General features: G+C 40.0%; 2 protein-coding genes across 10 annotated transcripts in view; one reads left to right on the top strand and one right to left on the bottom strand.

The window, feature by feature from the left end:
- LOC121296893 (lysine-specific demethylase 2B) overlaps positions 1-6,795 on the top strand; it is a 44,490-nt gene extending 37,695 nt beyond the window's left edge. For 6 of the 8 annotated variants that reach the window (XM_041222795.1, XM_041222791.1, XM_041222792.1 and 3 more), the window contains 5 exons: positions 891-1,687; positions 2,128-2,291; positions 2,929-3,090; positions 3,569-3,787; positions 4,945-6,795. In XM_041222795.1, coding sequence (XP_041078729.1) covers positions 891-1,687; positions 2,128-2,291; positions 2,929-3,090; positions 3,569-3,787; positions 4,945-5,126 — 1,524 coding nt within the window. In that variant the 3' untranslated portion in view covers positions 5,127-6,795. Of the gene's footprint in view, positions 1-890; positions 1,688-2,127; positions 2,292-2,928; positions 3,091-3,568; positions 4,633-4,944 lie in introns of those variants that run through there. The other 2 variants (XM_041222798.1, XM_041222797.1) reach the window with 2 other exon arrangements.
- Positions 6,796-6,798: 3 nt separating this feature from the next.
- LOC121296894 (E3 ubiquitin-protein ligase RNF34-like) lies at positions 6,799-17,932 on the bottom strand. Of its 2 annotated transcripts, XM_041222800.1 has the most exons (8): positions 17,835-17,932; positions 15,111-15,329; positions 13,823-14,215; positions 13,249-13,308; positions 12,713-12,914; positions 12,600-12,629; positions 11,893-11,937; positions 6,799-10,599 (listed from the first exon to the last, which is right to left on the bottom strand). In XM_041222800.1, the coding sequence occupies exons 1-8, from the start codon at positions 17,838-17,840 to the stop codon at positions 10,415-10,417; spliced, it is 1,140 nt and encodes a 379-aa protein (XP_041078734.1). In that variant the 5' UTR covers positions 17,841-17,932; the 3' UTR covers positions 6,799-10,414. The 2 variants fall into 2 exon arrangements, with proteins under 2 accessions (XP_041078734.1, XP_041078735.1); XM_041222801.1 differs by lacking the exon at positions 12,600-12,629.
- Between the last annotated feature and the right edge of the window lie 3,053 nt (positions 17,933-20,985).

Consider the following 20,985-nt stretch of genomic DNA (forward strand, 5'->3'; position numbering starts at 1 on the left):
GAGTGGGAGCACTGGTTTTTTAAGGTGTCGTTAGGGTTGTGGTGCTGGGGTGAGGATACACGAAGATGCATTTAAGCAGCTGGTGTTCTTGCGCTTCGTTTGCATTAGGCTATAGTTACATTGTGTTGGCCAAGCAAGCATTGCCTTAACTACAGTAGAGGCTCTGCTAAGCTCTTCTATACCTTCTAATGCATACAGAGCTGACATTTCTGTAGCTTTCCATGAACACCTCTACGGGGGCCCTGCTAGGAGGGTACTCTTATAAAAGCCCCTTTCACTTGCTATGCGGCATGTTTCAGTTAGTTCTGTGTTTTTTTCGCTGGCTGGTATTCATAAGGAAATGTCCTGAACACAGGAGGGGAGGCATGCCTGCTGCTGGATTGGAGATGAAAGTTCTCGCGGCCCCCTCTGCACTGGGAGTATTTCCTCCGGCAACCATGTTAGGACATGTGCACAATCTGTGTTCATTCTGAGACTCGCCAGTGCCGTGCTGAGTAAAGCCTTAAAGATTACAAGCACCCTAAATCCCCTGCCTTTTGCTTCTCCAGGGTGTGTAATTATAACCGTGCTCCTCTGGAAAGTCATGTCAACTGGTATATTTTCTCTGGCTGAATTACCAAACGGGCTTAGGATTTTGATCAGGTGTTGCCCTTTATCTATTTCACTGGCTCAGTCTCAGTGTTTTTTTGTTTTACACATAGATCTACTCTAGACATTTGGATCCATGTTGCGAAAGGATCAATTTACAGTATTTTATTTTATCCTTTTCTCATCGCTGTTTTAAACAAATTAACCCCCTCCTTATCTTCACATGGATCTTGGATAGCAGTATATAGGCATTGCTCAATGTAATGTAATCCCCCCCCCTTTTTTTTTTCTTGTCAACACAGAGGAGATCTTGGAAGACCCCAGACGACCGCATGCTGATCCCCAAACCTCTGCGGCAGATCAAAACCGAGGAGGAGGAAGAAGAGGAAGAGGAAGAGGAGGAGGAGGAGGAGGAGGAGGAGGAAGAGCAGGAGGACGTGGAGAGGGAGGAGGAAGACGAAGTCTGCTGGGAGGGAGGGGGTAATCTCTCCGATCGCACCCTGAAGACGAGAGAGAGTGACCAGTCCCGCTCCAGCTCTCCGCAGGCCGGGCCCAGCAGCGAGGGAGGCAACGAGCCCCACGAGAAGGGCAGGCTCCGGGCGCGGCGGAAACGCAGGCTGGCCAACAAGGAACTGAGCAAAGAGCTGAGCAAGGAGCTCAACCTGGAGATCCAGAAGACAGAGGACTGCCTGGCCCACGAGAACTGCCAGGCACTGAAATCAGAGCCGGAGAGCGAGAACGAAGAGCCCAAGAGGAATAATGGCAGCAGCAGCAGCAGCAGGAGCGAGCGGCTGCACAGGAGCGCACGGGAGAACGGGAACACGAGGGAGCTAAGGAACCATCCCCGACTTCAGCAGCTCTCCCCCCCCAGCACTCCCGTGTCTGCCCGCCCCCCTTCCTCTCACTCCCCCCCGAAGTGCATGCAGATGGAGCGTCACGTGATCCGGCCGCCGCCCATCAGCCCTCCTCCTGACTCCCTGCCTCTGGAAGACGGGGCGGTGCATGTGATGCGCAGGGAGGTGTGGATGGGTGTGTTCGGGTACCTGTCCCACAAGGAGCTGTGTGTCTGCATGAGAGTCTGCAAGACCTGGAATCGATGGTGAGTGAGGCATGCCTGGCCTGTTGCATGAGGAGGTTCTGTGTGGTTCAATTTGTACAAAACTAGCCTCGTTGTTGTGTAGAGGTGAAATTAGCAATTTGCTTACGCCTCCTTGATACACGAAATAGGAAAAAGTAGCTCAGCTGTCTTTCTACCCATTTCATGAAATATCAGACAGAACAGTATAGTTCTGTGTAAATCCACTCAACTAGTCTAAATGATTTAAAATATCTGTGTTTTCTTCTGCAGAATGAAACTGGCCCCTGGATTCTGGCATACCATAACTAATCTAATAAATTACTAGAAGTATTATTCAGATTGATTTTATTAGAAATTCTGCAAAGCCATTGCTTTTAGCAGGAGGTTTTAGTACTGCTACTATAAATGATTTACTGTTTCCTATGGGCGAATCATTTATGGTATTTATTTGTTTTTTAAAGGTGTTGTGACAAGAGGTTCTGGACAAAAATCAATCTGAACCGGTGCAAATCAATCACTCCTCTGATGCTCAGCGGCATCATCAGGAGGCAGCCTGTGACCCTGGACCTCAGCTGGACGAATATATCAAAAAAACAATTAAGCTGGCTCATTAATAGATTACCAGGTAGGTAGCATTGAACCTGAGCTGGGGAAACAGCACAGTGCAAGCGTCCTATTGCACTGCAGTAAGGTCGTGCGTTAGTAATGATGCTGGTGTTTGCTAGAATGTAACCCTGTGTTACACAGCGATGGAGAGAAGTGATGAAGCCCAGAGGTAGGGGCTAGGTGGAGCAGTGTGTCAAGGGCTTGAGTCCGGTTCAGGCCACAAGTGAAAGGAGTTCCTTCATCACAAGACTTGGGCCAGTTGGTAGTCCTTGCATCTTTATGGGTTTTTGCAGGAAGCTGAGATCCGATCTTGTTTATTGGAAAGCATTCAGTTCTAACAGTGGGACCCCAGTCTGCTGTTGCCGTCCTGGGAGTGGCTGCCGCTGCTCTTTCAACTTGCGTCTTGCAGATTTCAAGAAAATAAACTTTGCATTTTACCAGTTACTTTCATTTATTTTTACAAACAAATAAACTACTAATGTTTTTTTATGTAACTACCTCGGGGCCAAAGCGTGTCAGTCACGAGGAGAAGCAGCTGGCTGGGTCTCGCTGGGTGAAGTGACCTGGGAAGCTGTTTGCTATGTGTGTGAATCAACACAGGACACCTGAAACAGCCAGCGCTGGTGTTTTGACCGTTGTTCTTGTTTCCCCTGCAGGTCTGCGGGTGCTGCTGTTATCAGGGTGCTCCTGGGTGGCAGTGTCAGCACTCTGCACGTCTAACTGCCCCTTGCTGCGGACCTTGGACGTCCAGTGGGTCGAAGGGTTAAAAGACACTCAGATGAGAGACCTGCTCTCGCCCCCAACTGACAACAGACCAGGTAATGGCAGCTTGCTAAAGAAAAGCCACGTCCGGCAGGAATGAAAAGATTAACAGTGTTTCTTTTATGTTCTTGTACCTTGCCAGTTGTGTTGTTGCACCACAGCGACCCCTGCTGGGAACACTGAAGAGATGTGTTTTTTTCTCTTTCACAAAGGCTTTGATAAATCTGTCCCCATGTTAATTCAGACAGAAGATTCATGACCTGAAAGGTTGTTTGCCTTACCAAGAATGAACAGCAGGGGCTGCTAGAGCTACTAAAATGCTTCTCCTAACTTTTAGGATCCTTCTTGCCTCAGTGACTCGTTGGCTTGGTATAATCCATTGATGCTGGCTTCCTTCTGGTCTCATGTTAATGTGGCACTCACTCCCTACTTTAACAGCAACAGGGCATAAATGTATGTTTTGTTTTCCTTGGTTTCACGCATCTGCATTGCTTACTAACTTGTTATTTTTGCTTTTTTCCCTCCCCAAAACAGGTCAAATAGACAATCGGAGTAAACTGAGGAATGTTGTAGACTTGCGTCTGGCGGGATTGGATATTACGGACGCTTCGCTTCGTCTTATAATCAGACACATGCCTTTACTTTCCAAACTGGATCTCAGTTACTGTAACCACATAACTGACCAGTCTATTAACATTCTAACTGCAGTGGGCACCACCACTCGGGATTCCCTAACAGAGATTAATCTGTCAGGTAGGAAACGGAAAATTCCTGTCACTGAATTAACACAAACATGTCTATACTGAAACGCAACCTGTAATTCCTCATCACACAGTGCATTTTGACTCAGGATGTGCAGAACTGAATTACTGTACACAGATAATCGTTTTTTGCTTTATCTTTTTTTTTTTTCTCCCCCGTTTTGTGAGTTTATGAATGTGGGGTTTGATCTGGTGTTTTATAGTACATACTGTAAAAATGCACATCTTCTCTGATAAACCCACAAAGGCCAAACAGTTTTATTTTAGTAACCTCTGGAGCATATTGTATCAGCCAGCCCATAATAGATGTCCTTCATGCAAAACCTTGTTCCTCACTGTATGCTGTTTTTTTAAACGGTTACTGTGTGTTCCCTAATACCAGAATTCTGTTGTCTAGAAATCGCACAGCATTGCATGAGCACTGTCCCCAAATACAATGTGTTTCATCTTCATAAAGCAATACAGCAAAGCACTACAGCAGATTCACTTTTCACAAAACAAAATGAATAAATGTACGTTTTGCACTTGCCTTTATTTTTTTACTTGTGGGGGTTACATTGTGTAGGCATTCGTCACTCTGCTGCCGGCTGGATGTGTTCTAGTTTGGGTTTGGTGTCGGTATTAGTGATTCTTTCATGAATATTGGATTCTCTTCTCTTCTCTGAGGAAAATCACATTGGGCATTACTGGGTTACATAAATGGGGATCTGATTGTGTAGGCATCTGGCAATCCTAGAGCAGACAATGCAAAGGATTAAATACTGTACCATGCTGCTTCTCAAATAAATGTGATATTTGCAACTCTTTAAACCCATAAAACGATTTCCTGTGGAATTTTAAAATGTTTATTTATTTTTTTTATTTGTGTGTTTGTTTTAAATTTGAATTTTAGCAAATCACAAAATGTACCGAACCAAAACGTTTTAGTTCTCCGGTATCAAGGTGCCTACTAGCTAACATCCAGTAATGTCCACCCTCTGCCATTGTGGTACTTGAACCATTACTTGGGTCCTTGTGATTTGTGATGTGCTTTTATTTTACATCACATGATTCTTCATGCATGTAAATGAGTGCTACTCTAGTTGTTATGTGCTTTATAGTTATCCTTTTACTTTTTCACACTTAGCTTTAATTCTTCCTTCCCTGCAGTTTGCAATAGGGTTACTGACCAGTGCCTGACCTACTTCAAACGCTGTGGAAACATCTGTCACATTGACTTGCGGTACTGCAAACAAGTGTGCAAGGAAGGCTGTGAACAGTTCATAGCAGAGATGTCTGTAAGCGTACAGTTTGGACTGGTAGAGGAAAAACTACTGCAAAAACTGAGCTAGTTAATAATGGACATTTTTATAGATTTAAAAACAAAACACTGGAATCATCTCAGATGATGCAGCAGCACATGCAAGCTCTGAAATTCAATTACGTTTTAAACTTCTCGGGATTATTCACATATTGAGCGAGACTTAAAAAAAAAAAAAAAAAAAAAAAAACATGCAAGTGTTTTAGTTGCAACTGAAGATTCAAGATCAGCGTTCATACTAGTTTACATTCTGGATATTAAACACGTTCAAGGAAATGGATGCATACCGTTGTTCTGTCCAAGTTTCAGATGGGCTTTACAACACTGGGCAAAACTTGGCTTTGTGGAGTGAATGTCAATAAAAGCATGTGTTTTGTACTGTTAAGATTTAATCTTTTAAGTTGTTTTAAAATATATATATCTATATCTCGATGTGTCTAAACAAAAAAGGACCACACAGTGCAGTCATTTTTTTTTTACCTTGTTTTATTACTGTTTTGTTACAATACAAACCTCATGCAGAAATATTTTTGTATAAAAAAAAAAATAAAAAAAAACCCACTTGTCTATTTACAGCTATGGCCAAAGGTTTTGCATCACCCTATAGAATGATCTAATTTTGCTTTATAAATACGAATGAAACCTCCTGACTAAAGTTACGTTAACATGTTAAATGAACAAATAATTGAAAAAATATGAAACATGAAAACACAATTTCCCAAAAGACATCACAAATCTTGACATGTGTTACTCAATCAGAAGTAATCAAAAGGTGACAACAATGAGAAGTGGTAACAAGATGATTTAAGCTATATACTGTAAGCATGATTTTTTGCATAGATTTTGTAACTTTGGGGCAGAAGCCATACCTCCTCGGAAACACGCGATCATCGCACTTCATAAGGAAGGTTTTAGCAGCTGTCAGATAGCCAGTCAAGCTTTAGAGCTAGGACGGCCAGCAGTGTCCGTTTACTGCGACAATGGAAAGAATTTGGAGGGAAGGCGTCTCTTGCAGAATGGTCTGGTGTCAGGGAGGCCTGCTAAGCCCCTTCTGAGCAAGCAAAAACATTAAGAGATTGCATTTAGTTTTGCCGCACATGCACAGACTGGGCCAAATTCATTTTCTCAGAGTCCCCCCCTTGAGCTGTTTTGGAAACCGAGGTGGATTAAGAGTTCGAAGAAAGGAGAAAGATGCATGCCAGAGTGTACTGACCCAGAGATGAAGCATCTGGAAACTGTCCATATCTGGGGATGCAAGGGCTGGTACCTGAAAGCACTCCAACACAGCCTCCTCCCTACGGCTCAACCATTTTCCCCGACGGTGATTTCTACTCCCAAGATGACAGTGCTTCTTCCATGGAGCCAAACAAGTGAAGAAATGGGTAGGTGACAGCGTCACACCACTACAATGCTGGCATTGAAATTTGCTGTATCTCAATTATATTGAGAATGTTTGGGGTCTGATAGGGCAGCAAATCAGAAAAGGTCAACCGTGCAACTGAAACAAACTGGAATCCAGTGTAAAGGCTGCATGGATGAATCTAATGTGCAACTCAACCCTTCGGCGCCTCACTGAGTCCATGCCTGAGAGGACTAAGGAAGTCTTGGAATGCACTGCAAATACAAAGTACTGTACTACTATTCCAGTAGACTTTTTTTTGCAATTTTATCATTTTATAGTTTTATCGAGTTTACATAAAAAATCTAAATGTAATTTTTTTCTTTATTTTTGTCTCACTCCTAAAATTCTAGGGCGATGCAAAACTTTTGGCCATTATTGAATGCAATCTGGTGTACAGATTTTAATTGCCCATTTTCACTCTGCATTTTAACTTAACCTATACTTCAGAATATGCCTATTATTATAACTTGTCCAAATCAAGAAGTGTTAATATATTAATATATACTGTGGTGTTATAACAGACTTTGGTATTCAGATACAAAACATGTTAGTTAAAAGTTAATAGGTACGTATCCCTTTTCATATGCATCCACTATAATGTATATTTCAATGTCTTTATACAGTACGGGGGCGGGGTAGTGTATAGGACACAATTTGCACTGTTTGACTTGAATAAATATAGCTATTTTTTTCCAAGGTTTATCATATTTATAATGGGAAAGATGGGATGTTTTGATAGCGATAATACCTGTTGTTGGGGAGTGGGACATAAACAAGTAACTTACAATCTGTCATCTTAAACACTCCCACTGTGACTGTTTAACAGAGAGCAGGATGTGCTCTTTCTGCAGCAGACCCAGCGCTTCCAAGGCCATTACAAAACCACATGCAATTCACGATCTCTAGTACAGTATATGTACAATATCAGTGTGTAGTACAAAAAACAAAACCTATGTAATCAATAAATAGTATATATAGTGTTGCTGTTAACTGCACCTTCTCTAATCCATCAAATGCGGGTTAAGGTTTTTAACCAGTACAATGTTCAGTGTTTTGGCCCCAAGAAGTCTTAACGTGCCACTGTTCCATGCCTTGCAGGCGAACATGAATATCTGTTAGTTTAGTACCATTGACAGACAGCAATTTAATTGTTTTGAATTTTAAGTGCTGTAGGTTTTTTTATTTTTATTTTTTTTTAAATCATTTATAAATTTTAAACACTTTAAAACTGGTATGTTGAGTGGTTCTGTTATTGGACAAATTCCTCAATCCAGCAATTTCAGAATATTTAACTGGTAGGAGTTGCTGAAATAGACATTTCCAGAATGGTTGTGTGTGATGTACTGTCAAGTGAGTATATCCAGGAGTTTAACTTTAAGAGTTTTAATGGCATCAGAAAGCTGCACACAAAAGTGTTGAATTAACCTATAGCATTGCATCTAATTTTGCATCGGAGTCAAATTTTGCTTCATAGTCATGAAACCTGCTGAATAACATTACCATATTTAACTACATACCACTTTGTAGTTTTTCATTAAAAAAAAAGTCATTTTAAAATTTAACGTACTAAGTTTGGCTTCCGGTAGACGCTGATTTTACATGATTAATAAAGATCAAAGTTAAGTTCTTTTTTAAAATTTTTATTAATGTTTCAATCCTAGGGTGATGCAATACTTTTGGCTGTAGCTGTCCATGTTTATTTGAAATGCTGCAAAGATGCAGCACAATCACTAGTGTGAAGGTCGTGGGTCCCACCAAGCACACATTCAGGAGTGGCACAGCAGAATGTATGAACAAAACTTAACACAATATGTTCTCCTAGGCTACTGGGATTTTAAGTCATAGTAAAGAAATTCTCTGCAGTGAACGCTTGTTTGAGTCATCAATATCCGTGGTACAGAAATTCAGTTGTGGAATTATTAAATCGATCACTAGATTTAAGTCTTTGCTCCCCATCTCTTTACAAGATTATCGCCTTTTTAGGGTTTGCTTGATTCCAAACTGATTTTGATAGTATAAGAGCCTTGCTGATTAAAATGTTACATTCTACCCAAATATACGATTTGGAACCACCACGACACTATCTATCGAGAGGAGTGCTTCCCAAACCCTTGTTGGTAACCTCAGAGTTCTGTGGCCAGTACGTGACAATAGAGTTGCAATCATTGTTTCAACAAAACAAGTGGTGAAGGTACTGTATTTTTTATTCAGTGAATTTGTAATTATTTAATTAACCAAAATAAAAAAAAGTTCCAACATTCCAAAATACAAGACCATACCTAATTTAAACAGCTGCTTTCTTAAGAATCTTTTCCAGTGTCTCTTACATACAGCCTGCATCATTACCCGTTTTGGTCTTATATTGCTGCAGGACGTCCTGGTGAAGGTTCACTGGTGTTTTTATTTCATGTATCCTCAAGGAGATACAGAAGCATGTTTTACTTAGAATTGAAGAGTACTCAGTGGTGTTTTCAATTCTAAGTGTTACACTACATCAACTGAAGGCTGCAAGTAAGAAATCATTTAGGGACAAACACCCACAGCTCACCAGAATGTATATCTCTAAGGATAATTCCTGACAGTGCTTATGAAAAGGACAGGTAGCAGGAAACAAGCATTCTACCATCTTCTGTTTTATAGATTCAATCATCTGTCGCCAAACAAGCTTAATATTTCAATCATTTTACACACAGTTTTACAATTTCTTACAATGATATTTAAAAATTTGATATTAAACATTCAAAACAAAGATATATACATTTTAGGTTAGCGATATGAAAGTTAAATCTGTCCTTATTTTGTTTCTGCACCATTTCTAAAAGAATATGAATTTGGAAATCCCTGTGTTGCTTCGGACACGATCACAGTCCCTGTGTTGCTTCGGATTAAAAGCCCATTTGAGGAACCATATGCTGTGTCTAGAGATCCAAAGCAGAAAAATCAATAAAGGATGGATACTGGCTTTGTTGGTAGAATTGAGATATACTATATGGCCACATGGTATTCATATAAAGCTAACTTGTTCCCCAGTATGTTCAGGTGAAGGGATCACTCAACATACTGCACTTTCAAACGCATGATCGTTATTAAAAATGTCACTACATATACATGGTAAAAGTATTCAGAATAACCTCTCTCTAAGCAAGTGGAATTTAAGACAGACCAACACTCAAGTGTACATTACCACAGATTTCCAAACCCTCAAATCGCTCGCAATGCACAGACCCAAATAGTCATGAAATGCAATCCTTTAGAAAAAAAAAAAAAAAAAATTATATATATATATTAGCAGAGCCATTTCTCAAATTGTAGCTGAAGTATTCCCTGAAGCTGAAGTCAGGCCTTCACGGTGCTACGATTACAGGGTATTTAATTACCTCAATTAAAATATACAGATATACTGTATAATAAAATAGCATTTTTAAAAATTCCTCAGTGTTGTCACAGCAACTGAATTTAATTAAATTGTCATGTGTGTCAAACTTTAAAAACCACAATGTCGTCGACAAGGAACTGAACAGTAAAATTAAAAATGACTGCACTGACCGACTCCATGAAGTCAGAACGATACTTTCTGTAATTTTCATTGAAGCCGGATTATTCTAAAGGGACAAAGAAAAGAAAATAGAAGTGTGTAGAACAGGGACTTGCATTATAAAACATCGCATTCACTTAACTGAAGAGGGTATCAAAACACAAATCCGTTGAAGCTTCTGATATAGACTGTAGGCATTCGCTACTTCCCAGTTCTCAAATCATCCACTCGTCACACAAATCCATTTGGCCAGCTCTTGAGAGGGCACCAAATAGGGATGAATTAAATAGCGGGTAGACCTTTAATAACATCACAAAAATGAGAGATGACGTGAATGTCAGCAACCTAAATATGTTTAGCCTCCCGCCTCCCCTCTCCAATGTCACGACTTGAAAACGTGCACTGCCCGCACTACATACTGGCGACAGATGGGGCATTCACTCATTCTCTTTCCACATTTGGTACAGGTGACCATGTGGCCACACTCCAGGAGTACACAGTCAATCGCAGCATCCATACAGATCCTGCACAGGTTGTCATCGCTGCTTGAGTGCATCTTCTCACCGTCTGCAAAGAACAAATAAAGAAGCAGGATTATTAATATTCAATGATGTAACGGGAGGTGGGTCGATTATCTTTCTCAAATTTAAAATTACTGCTTTATAACTGTGTTCTAAACAGTCATACAATTAAAAAGGAGGAGTTTTTCCTTTGGAAGGAAGGAAAATGTCATTTCCACATATCAAACAATTAACATCTACCACGGAATGAGAAAGCCATGCTGAAAATAAGCCATTTACAATTTACATGAATGCAACTCGCTTTCCCCAAATCACTGTAGACGCTTCTGCTCCAGTGTTTACCTTTTCTACCTTATCTTACTGTATCTGAGCTTTCACAGAGAGGTGAATCCAGGAACAGTTTAGATGTACCTCAAATTCAAAAGCAAGTCACTTCAAGCTACAAGATCACACCAGACTTAGTAAATGACATTAGTTGCATACCTGTATAACAGATCCAGAAGCATTCTACTTCCAAAACCTCTTGGCAGATTGAAAGAGTGTATACCTAAACCTGCAGTCCTTTATTCCATTGTTATATATGGCACAACAGTTTATGCAAGCTTATCTGTGGAACATTATAATATTGTTTTGCTGAACAATGGCATTCACAATTATAATATGCATGAAGAACTACATGCAGCTATGGCCAAAAGTTTTGCATCACCTAGAATTTCAGGATTGAGACAATACATTTAAAAAAAAAAAAAAAGTCTAAATGATGCTCATGTTGTTGTATTTAACATCAACATCAAAATAATATTGCAAAAAATCACATTTTTCAATGTGTCAGTTTTTCATTAAGTATAAAGGAAAATACAAAATCGGTATGAAAATCAATGTTAACATTATTCATTGGCTTTCATTTGACTTTAGGAAGCAAAATGAGTTCATTCTATGGGGTGATGCAAAACTTTTGGCCACAGCTGTACAGCAATAAAAAATTAAATGTTAAAAGCTGGAAGATGCAGATGCAACGAAGACGTGAATCTTTGGATTGTAATACTGCAGTAAAGTCTCTCCCTTTAATATTATAAGAGCTAACCCAATGATTTCAACATTAACTATTGGAGCTCAGTTGTAAGCAATTAGTTCACTGCATGCTTACTTGTCATCCTTTGCAGGAGTTTTCTATGCAGGCTGCATGCAATAAGCACTTCTGTTTCTGCAAGGTTCACACTATTCAAAACCAACAGCTAAAGCAGACAGACCAGCAAAACCACACGAACAACACTGTTAAGACAGAAATCACTTGCTAGCCACAGTGCAGAAGGGCTGTGCGTTTTCACGCTTCACTCACCTCCATTTCCACCACTGCAGATAGGCTGAGGGTGTGACATCACCACTTGTTGGGAAGTAAAGTACAGAGTAGTTAGAAACCGTCATCCGCACCTCACCGCGTACATTACACACGGGCTGGCCAAATAACTGGAGAACCTACCAAACGCAAAATCTCATAGTCTGCAAATGGATTTGGTTGTACGACGTGCGGAAGCTGTGCGAGAGTCGTGTGCAGCTATTCAACAAGCATTAAGCAAGCAAGCAAGGAAAGCATTAAGATCTCAGTGGACTTATGTGTGCAATGTGTTGTAACAAGCAAAAGACATGCTTGTGCTACAGTACCCTTAAACTGGGACTTACGCATTCTGGGCTATTGACCAATTTTTGCCCAGTCTGTAAATGAGGGAGTATCTTCTACAAGAGTTACATTACCCACTACTTTCTAGCAATACTATAAGAACATGTGACCTAATCATACTGCGGCACTGATGCCACGGTTTCATTAAAATAACCCCCACTGTGCTGCTACATGAGACTAGCAAGTTGGTGGTGTGATCATACAGCTCATTTAATCCTGAGTTTTTCAAGCTCCCTGTGGTGTCTTCTAAAGATACTGACCTCAATATTCACACACAAGAACTGCTCAAATAGCATGAACCAGATACCCCACTTTCTTGGAGGAAATATTTTTTTTTTTTTTACTTTCTCGTTCAACAAAAACTTTACCTGCAGTTTTACCGTTCTCCACATTTTCCACTAGAAAAAAGAAAGGAGTTAAAAAGCTGTTAAATCAGAAATACTGTTACTTATTGCTACTGGTAAACCGTTTCATCACATACACGACTTCCGGTTTTCTTCAGTCTCTCTGTACAGTCTGTTGACTCGCTCCACCAGCTCCCACTTTTCACAGCACCCTGAATAGTTCACGAAATATCGAGCAAGGATCTCTTTGAGCTGCCGGACGTTCAGTCCTTCGATGTCCTCCATGGTGGATATGTCTGAGAGAGAGGCCCTTGCCCGCTTTCTAGACAGCAGAGTAGCCTGTCAAGAAACATTAGGCAGAGTCCATTCATTCTAAAACTCAAGACAATTAAAGACATTTCATAGGGGTAAGTGAACAGTGGGAAGACTATTTTAAGTACCGTTTTGCACAAGCAAGTACGAGCTTTAGGCTTCAGTGTCTCTAAAAAATAATGACATGCTTAAAACAGCAGTAGCTGTAAAAAAAAAATATTCAGTTTATGCCACATAGTTTTAGTATTCCTTTTGATAGTATTTAAGTGTCCGAATACACTGATCATACAGAATAGCAAAACCATTCCCTGCATTTTTTTTTTTTTTTTTTTTAAACGTGCCTGGCTATCTATCTACTTACCTGCGGTTCTACATTTTCATTTGACTCCAGATTCAACAGAGATGCTCCATCGCCATGTTCCTGCTCACAAACCAACAAAAAGTAGCAAAGTATATACATCTACCTTTGAAACAGGTTTCACCTTCTGTATTTAAACACACACGTCTCACTGGAACTGGACTTCAGCTCCACTGACAAATCAAAGCCACTTACAAACAGCATCTCATTGTAAAGAATGAATGTATTTTAGTACTGTGCTGCACGCCAGTGATGAATTGATCACTATAAAATGACTGTGCAATTGCAATGCAGAACCCGTGTTGGTGTGGGTTTGTGACATTTTTTTCAGCTCCCAACCACACTCTAAACCATTAGCTAATGAGTTTCATTGAAAAGCATGCTGTCATGGTCTCTGCATCGCTGTCAGAGCATCAGCAATCTGCAAACCCAGCCCTTCAGTACCAACTCTCATCCAGTCCATTATATCTCCCATCAGATTCAAAGGTAAACTTCTTTAAATGGGAGTATATTTTGTACTTTTTTTCTGCACATCTGTTAGAACCAGGATGAGAGGTTTACATGATCAATACTGTACCTGATTTGCTGTTCCTGAGCTTCCCCTCCGACTGAGCAGATCTCCTGGAGAGGCAGACAGCGAGGACTGGGACGGAGCCGACTGCAATATAGAATGCGGCGTGGCGAGCACAGACCTGGATGAACGTATACTACTTGTGTCCAAGTTGTCTTCTGCATCGGCTCCATGATGGAACAACACAAGGTCCACCAAGTCCTCTTTCTCGCGACACGTCTCTGTCGATACATTCCTCAGCATTAGATACTGCCGCAGGTCTCTTACTTTCAGTCTCATTAGCTGTGGCCTCTGGAATGTGGTTTCTTTCAGCACATTACACGTGTAACATCTCCGAAGGTTTTCTTGCAGGGCTGAGCAGAGAGAGCAAAAGTTCTTCTTGCAATCACAGCAAACATGCTTAGAAAAAACGAAAAAGCGTACCGTAGTTAGAAAACACTAAAAAAATAAAATAAAACAAAGCAGGGTTTGCATGTACTGTAAATTATAAAATGTTTAAACAAAATGACTTCATGTGAACAAAGTAAAACAACTCATGGCATGTTTTCTTGGAGTTCTTAGGGGAAAGCTGAACGCAAAGCATCATTTCCTGACATCTGAGCGACAATGTGATGCAATCCAAAGAGTGTCTCTAAAATCAACAAAAACTAAAAAAAACCCTTCACTACTTAAACACTATCCATCTAATATCTGACACTCACCACAGCTATTACACATACAGAGTGAAAAGTAGATCACCATGCCCTGCTGAACTATTTTTTTGAATCCTGGCTTTAGGTAATAAAATATCTCCCTTACAAATGATACTAAACTAAACTGCAATTAAAGACACATGCTACACAATTGTTTGTTCTTATTTCAGAGCTGCCGTAGATGACTGCACCACAGAGCACACCGACATCAACTACGATCTCCGCCTCAAATCGCTTGCAAATCAAGATCAAGCGCAGCTAGTCTGCTCAGTGTATTGTCAAGCAACTTTCCATTATTAACACCTCTTATCCTGATCAGCTCTCAGGACACAGCAGTTTACACTGCGGTCCTGGACGACTAAACAGATTCCTACAGGTTCACATTAAAACAATTAAAATTAATTAAAAGCACTGCTGTATGTGTTTACAGTACAAGAATATTATTGAGTGTTTGGCAACAAGGAACACAGCAAGACCTCAAATCTTTACAAATATCATTCCAATAATGGCACTGTAAGTGAAAATAGTGTGGCTAGATGCCTCCTCCACTCTGTACTTATTCTCTGGGGACAGGCAGTGATGCAACATGTAACAGAGCTTACCTTTTTCCTGAACACAGAAAAGTCTACTCCGCAGGCTTTGCAGACGAGACTAGTGTTTCCTGATGAAGGCGGGGGGTAGGTTGAATACCCAGCATTGGGGGCAAATCTGAAGGGACCGGCTCCTGCACCAAACCCTGGCTGCTGGCCGCGCACTACTCCCGTACCCATCACTTCATTCAGCAGACCACAACATGAAGCCCACATGGACGAGGCCCCAGCCTGCAATTCAGAGACACATCATCATGATGGGCTAGTGACTGCTCAAACGTGTACAGTTAACACTGCTTTCTCAAAGGACCATGTGCTTGACTGATAGCATTCAAAATCCAGACTGCTGGTCTCACTGTAAAGAGCCTTACATTAAAAAAAAAAAAAATAAATAAGCTTGAGAAAAGTGTCAAACAAGTTCGAGGAGAGCAGAAATCAAAGACTTCTGCTTTCACAGCAAATCAGCAATTGTAAGACAGCTCTGACAAAGACTGAAAGATTACATACATAAAAAAAACATTTACAATTTACATTTTGAATGAACGTACATTATTCCCTACCGCAAACACACAATCAAAACACTGAACTGTGAATAAGCTTGTGTACTCACAAGATCTTAATGGTATCATATATAGCTCAGAGTGACACACTCTTACACGGCTATTGGGCTAATGAAGGCTGTATGTTCAGAACCAAGACTGGACACATGGGCATGCCATCATATCATTGACTCGTTTTGTATTCCGATTTCCACAAGTGCAATGTGATTTAAGTAGACCCCTAATTATAGTTTAACATACACTTGCCTATTGCTTTTCTCTTACTTATTCAGTTAATTGAATATGTTAATATTCATGCATCATGACAAGAGATGAACACTGTGCTTGCTTCCCGAGGGGTGTTCTCTTAGCCAAAGACTACTTTACTTATGGAAAAGGTTAGGTGTTTCATAAAAAAATATTGTCTGTAAATTGTCTTCATGTTCGTTTGCATTATTGAAATAAAATTGTCTAAGAATGCAGACTATGCATAATCAACAATAGCAAGCACAGTGTTTGTTCTGACTTTGGGGTTAAAAGGTTAAAACATTTAATTGAAGGTCTACTCAAGCTATGCAGGCACCACTAGAACACAATACATTGTGCTTGTTACTGTCCTGGGCAAATTTATACAAATTTCCAAAAGTCCCCAAAGAAGGACATTTCCACTGGGCTACCCACAGCCTAGGAACTGATCCCTCGGAGCCCTGTTCAACTTCCAAGTACTTTCAGCAGAGCAATCGTGGCAGACAGATGCCGGGGAAGCTGCTAACCCCCTATACTCACTCTGCGCACACATACACATCCTCTACCAGTACTGACGTCCCAATTCTCTGCAACTGACAACCACACAGTCCCAGAGGAAGGATCAATGGCGACTGTCAAATCTACTGTATAATAAGACCATCATCAACAGTATCGCCATTTCATTTGAATGTCTAAACGACAATTTATTTTAAAACCAGTAAACATGTACCTGATCTGGAGCAACAGCGCGCAATTCGAGCAACTCGGCGCAATACGAAGCCAATCTCTTCATTCCAGCTATGGACAGGAGTGTGGGCAGCAATCGCCGTGAGCTTAAAATCAACTGCTCCCTTTCCTCCACAAGAGACAAGTGCAAATGGCTCTTATCAGCACAGTAGCATCTTTTGAAAACGCCGCTGCTTTAACCGCATGTCTGTAGTATGATTTGCACACAAATGGACAACAAACAGAGGAATCTACAAGGCCTCGGATTTCTGCTGCACGTATTCAATGTGAGCACCGCAACAATATGTAATCCCTGTCCTGTATGGTTTGCCTGTACTTCCATGCGTCTACCACGGTAACCGCGCTAAGCTTTACATTGCCACCGACATCTAGCCCAGTCTGTGTTAAAATAGTGTCTTGTCTCTATACCCAGTGTCTACATACACCAGCGGCATCGATACAAATCTCGTCACACCCTTCCATTTGTGTATTAATAAAGCATATACCGTGAAAAAGAATAGGGTTAATCTGCACGACGAGGAGTTCTAAACGAACACACGAAAATAGAAGGCACTAAAACACATGGGGCTAGATCTGACCCAGACAAAGTCATTTCGTACAGTGTGTACGAAGGTTTTTTTTTTTTTTTTTCCTGGCTGTAGTGAATGCATTTAATAGGTTTTCGGACAACGAAACCTTGCAAAAAAAAAAAAAAAAAAAAAATCATTTTAGTAAAAAAATAAATAAAGACCCCGTCAGTATCACTATATAGAGGCAGCGCATATTTAAAGGAATGCGCATAAATAGTGATGCGATTAACACATCCTGGCGAATACATATGACAAGATACAACATTATGGATCCAGGCAGTATTTATCATGTTTTAATTGCAAATACGTTGTAATAATGATATGACTTGAGCCTTCTACACACGAACAAGGATGAGGATGTCAAACAATGCCAAGCAATAAAAAAAACGCAGTACCCCCTCTAGTGCATTATCACGCGTATTTATGTTTAATTTAATTAGAAAATATTGTAAAATCGATCTGATTCTGCACAGCGCTGCTAACCATGAAACGGAATCTCGTCTCTGTTTTGCAGGTGGTCATATACCGCTTCAAGTAATGCTACCGTTTTTTTTTTTTTGTTTTTTTTTTTAAATATAACATGTTATACAATAGAGAGCTACCACTTTTAACAATGCAACATGAATTTACTCTACCTTCATGACTCCCAGTTGTAAATGATACCTAAAAATAAAGGACTGACCATTATCAGCACCAGGAATCACTTCATTACGTTGACGTCGCCCCTCACGCCCAGGGCTTTTTGAAGAACAAACAGAATGACAGACAGCTGTCTGACCAATCAAAAACCAAAAACATGCAGTCAGGGTGACTAGATTAGTTTGGGCGTCGCCTTCGTGTTCCCGATGGGCTCCGTTCACTGTCGGTCGCCCAGAGCAACCGATCGATAAGAGCTTTCATGATGTTGTGCATTATGAGTACAGTGAATGAATACATGAACAGTTTTTTGAGCTTCACTTGATCTGTTTAAAATTATTTCATTTTATGTATTGGATGCGTTTTTTTTTTTTTTTTTTTTTTACACGTTTACAATAATAAATATGCAAACGTGCTGCGCTTAAATTAAATAAAAATAAAATAATAGATTTGTTTTTTCTTCTAGAACACAAGGATTTTAAAAAAATAAAATAAAAATGAATTAATGTACAATAATTCCCTTACACGTGCATTATTTCTGCTGAGAATGACGGGGTAATGTAAAACGACTCCATTCTTTGGGTTAGGGTTCGGTTAATTTAAATCTTAAAGTTACTCGAATTCTCTCAGCTGGCCGTCTTTATAACAACACCTGACCTATTCCATGTCTATTGCCTAGCGCTGTGCAAAGTGAATTTACGCTATTCCACGGTAGTCAATCCAAGTATTAACACGTTACAGCTTCACTTTAATTGATTTTCAGGGTTTCTGAGGATGCACCACAGTTACACAGAGCATTCTCAGGTATATGCAAATTCAGTATTTAATGGCTCTATAAATTTTACTTACACTGTTACCACTACAGTGTCACAACACGCCTGGATACTACATCGTACATTTGTGTATTTGGTCTTCAATGGAAACAGGAATGCTCTTTGTTGAGCAAATTATATTTAAAACATATCTGGACAGCAAGATCGTGGATTCAATCAATGCAGACCTATTTATTTATTTATTTATGTACAACGTTAGAGCCCTTCTCTTTTTTAAATTTTGTTAGACACACCCGAAAATATTGTCGCTAGTGTTGACCCGGCTACGGTATTTCAATACAGGTGTGACCAACTAAACTGCTCACGATTAAGACATCGACGGATCAAACTGCGGTGCAATTCACGTCGCCTCAGCGTCATGTTAAGTATATGTGTGCAACGGAGAATGCCAGATGCGATAGATCCAAATACACTGGAAAACTGAAATCAGTACATGTTTAAATATTAACATTATAGGCTTGTGGTATTACGTTCTTTCTTTAATAATAATAATAATAATAATAATAATAATAATAATAATAATAATAATAATAATAATAATAACATTTGCAGAAAAGACAAGTGGTCTGTTGTTGATAGAAAGTTACATGACATTTTGCCGAATTTCATGAAAATCAAAATGGTTAGCTGTGGCTTTTGCTGATCTGGCACAGAACGAGCCGCTGGCTGTACTAGACTACTGAATTCAGGGCAGATACTTCATAATTAGTTTTTGTTTTTTTTTCATGTTTACAATCTAATACTGTCTCGGTATTTTTTAATTATAGTTGTCACCCTCCAGTTTTTAAATATATACGTTTTCCACGAACACAGACACAGAAAATAGAACTAAGTATATATTTTATTCTGAGGTATTAAATTAACTGAATTAGCTTGTCGAATACCCCAAACAACGCAGACATTATCATACGACATTTATCATAGAAGAGATCAAAGTAAGTTGAAAAGTTTTTGTTTACCTAAAGTAAGTTGAAAAGTTTTTGTTTACCCAAAGTAAAAGTGCTTTGTTGTGCATTAATGAAGAACAAATATATAGTTAACAACTTACTTTATTTTGGAAGCAGAATTCATGTCTTATATATGCTAGATTAATACTCTTTATTCAACAACACCTCTTACCTATTTTCGTTTCATTCCCCACCATGCAAAACCCAATCGACATTTCGACATTTGTAAATGAATATAGACACTATATAATGGCGGTGAGCAGGCAACATTTGTGTTTTGTTTAAAACAAGATGCAGTAAACTTTATAAGCGCAGTCAAACGGAGTTGTTATACCAACGGATATGGTTTTAGGCGTGTCCAGTCGAAGTTGGCAGTAGATCTTTTTAAGTTCGGGAAAACAACAATACATTTTGATTGCTGGACAGAAAAGCAAGTTAACGTGCTTGGCATCACCATGGCGAGTGTCCACGAAGGCTTGTATTTTAACCTAATGATGCGCAACGGGGTAGTGCACGCTAACGTCTTCGGGTGACCCTGTACGAGAAAACTGTACTGCTGCTGTTGGATGAGATGACCGTATCGACGTCTATAACTCTACTGGATAGAAGACGGCTTAACAAACTGATCTTACCATTGCTGCAGGGAATGTCCAACACATTGCTTTGAAAATGAAAACGGACATCCCGACTTACTGCTGCAGCTGCAAGGATGAGAATACCCGAGTCTCACGAGTACAGAATAAATACCGGGTGTAATAAAAAACCAGCTGGACTCTCAAAAAGGCTTGCTAGTTGAGTAACTCAGCTATAACTAAAGAAACTCTCGGTCATAGATTTAAAGCTAACCATTCTAGCTGCACAAGTGACAAAACCTCGTGTCAAGCAGAGACGCCGACGGATTGACTGAGCATGGTTGGCTGGCGTTTCTGCTGTTAAATATGGACTGGTTTATTCAGAAGATGTCTAGACTTCTTTTTTGTATACTTGTGCACTGGCAGTAGGTGCCTGGAATGCAGGTCACTATTTTTCGGGTAAAACGTTTAACTCTTGTACGGTTTACACTTAACCATAGTATATGTTTGTAATACCCATCTGCACGTTACAATTTCAGAGTCCAAACATGACACTGTCTCAGTTGATCAAGACTGCTGAAGACTCCTGCCCACAGTTGGCTTACGCTGTTCATTTAATGTATGGGGTCCCTCCCACTCCCACTCCCACGCCCACGCACCCCCCACACCTTGTTTATGTGTTATCGTCACGTGTATGTTACATTGGAATTGCATTCTTTAACATTTGCATTTGGTTTCAGATAGCATGCTATCTCTCCTACCGAAAATCCATTTACTTAATTCTACAAAAAAAAGTCA

This window comes from Polyodon spathula, chromosome 22 (genome assembly GCF_017654505.1).
Source record: "Polyodon spathula isolate WHYD16114869_AA chromosome 22, ASM1765450v1, whole genome shotgun sequence".
In the NCBI taxonomy this organism is placed as follows: domain Eukaryota; kingdom Metazoa; phylum Chordata; class Actinopteri; order Acipenseriformes; family Polyodontidae; genus Polyodon; species Polyodon spathula.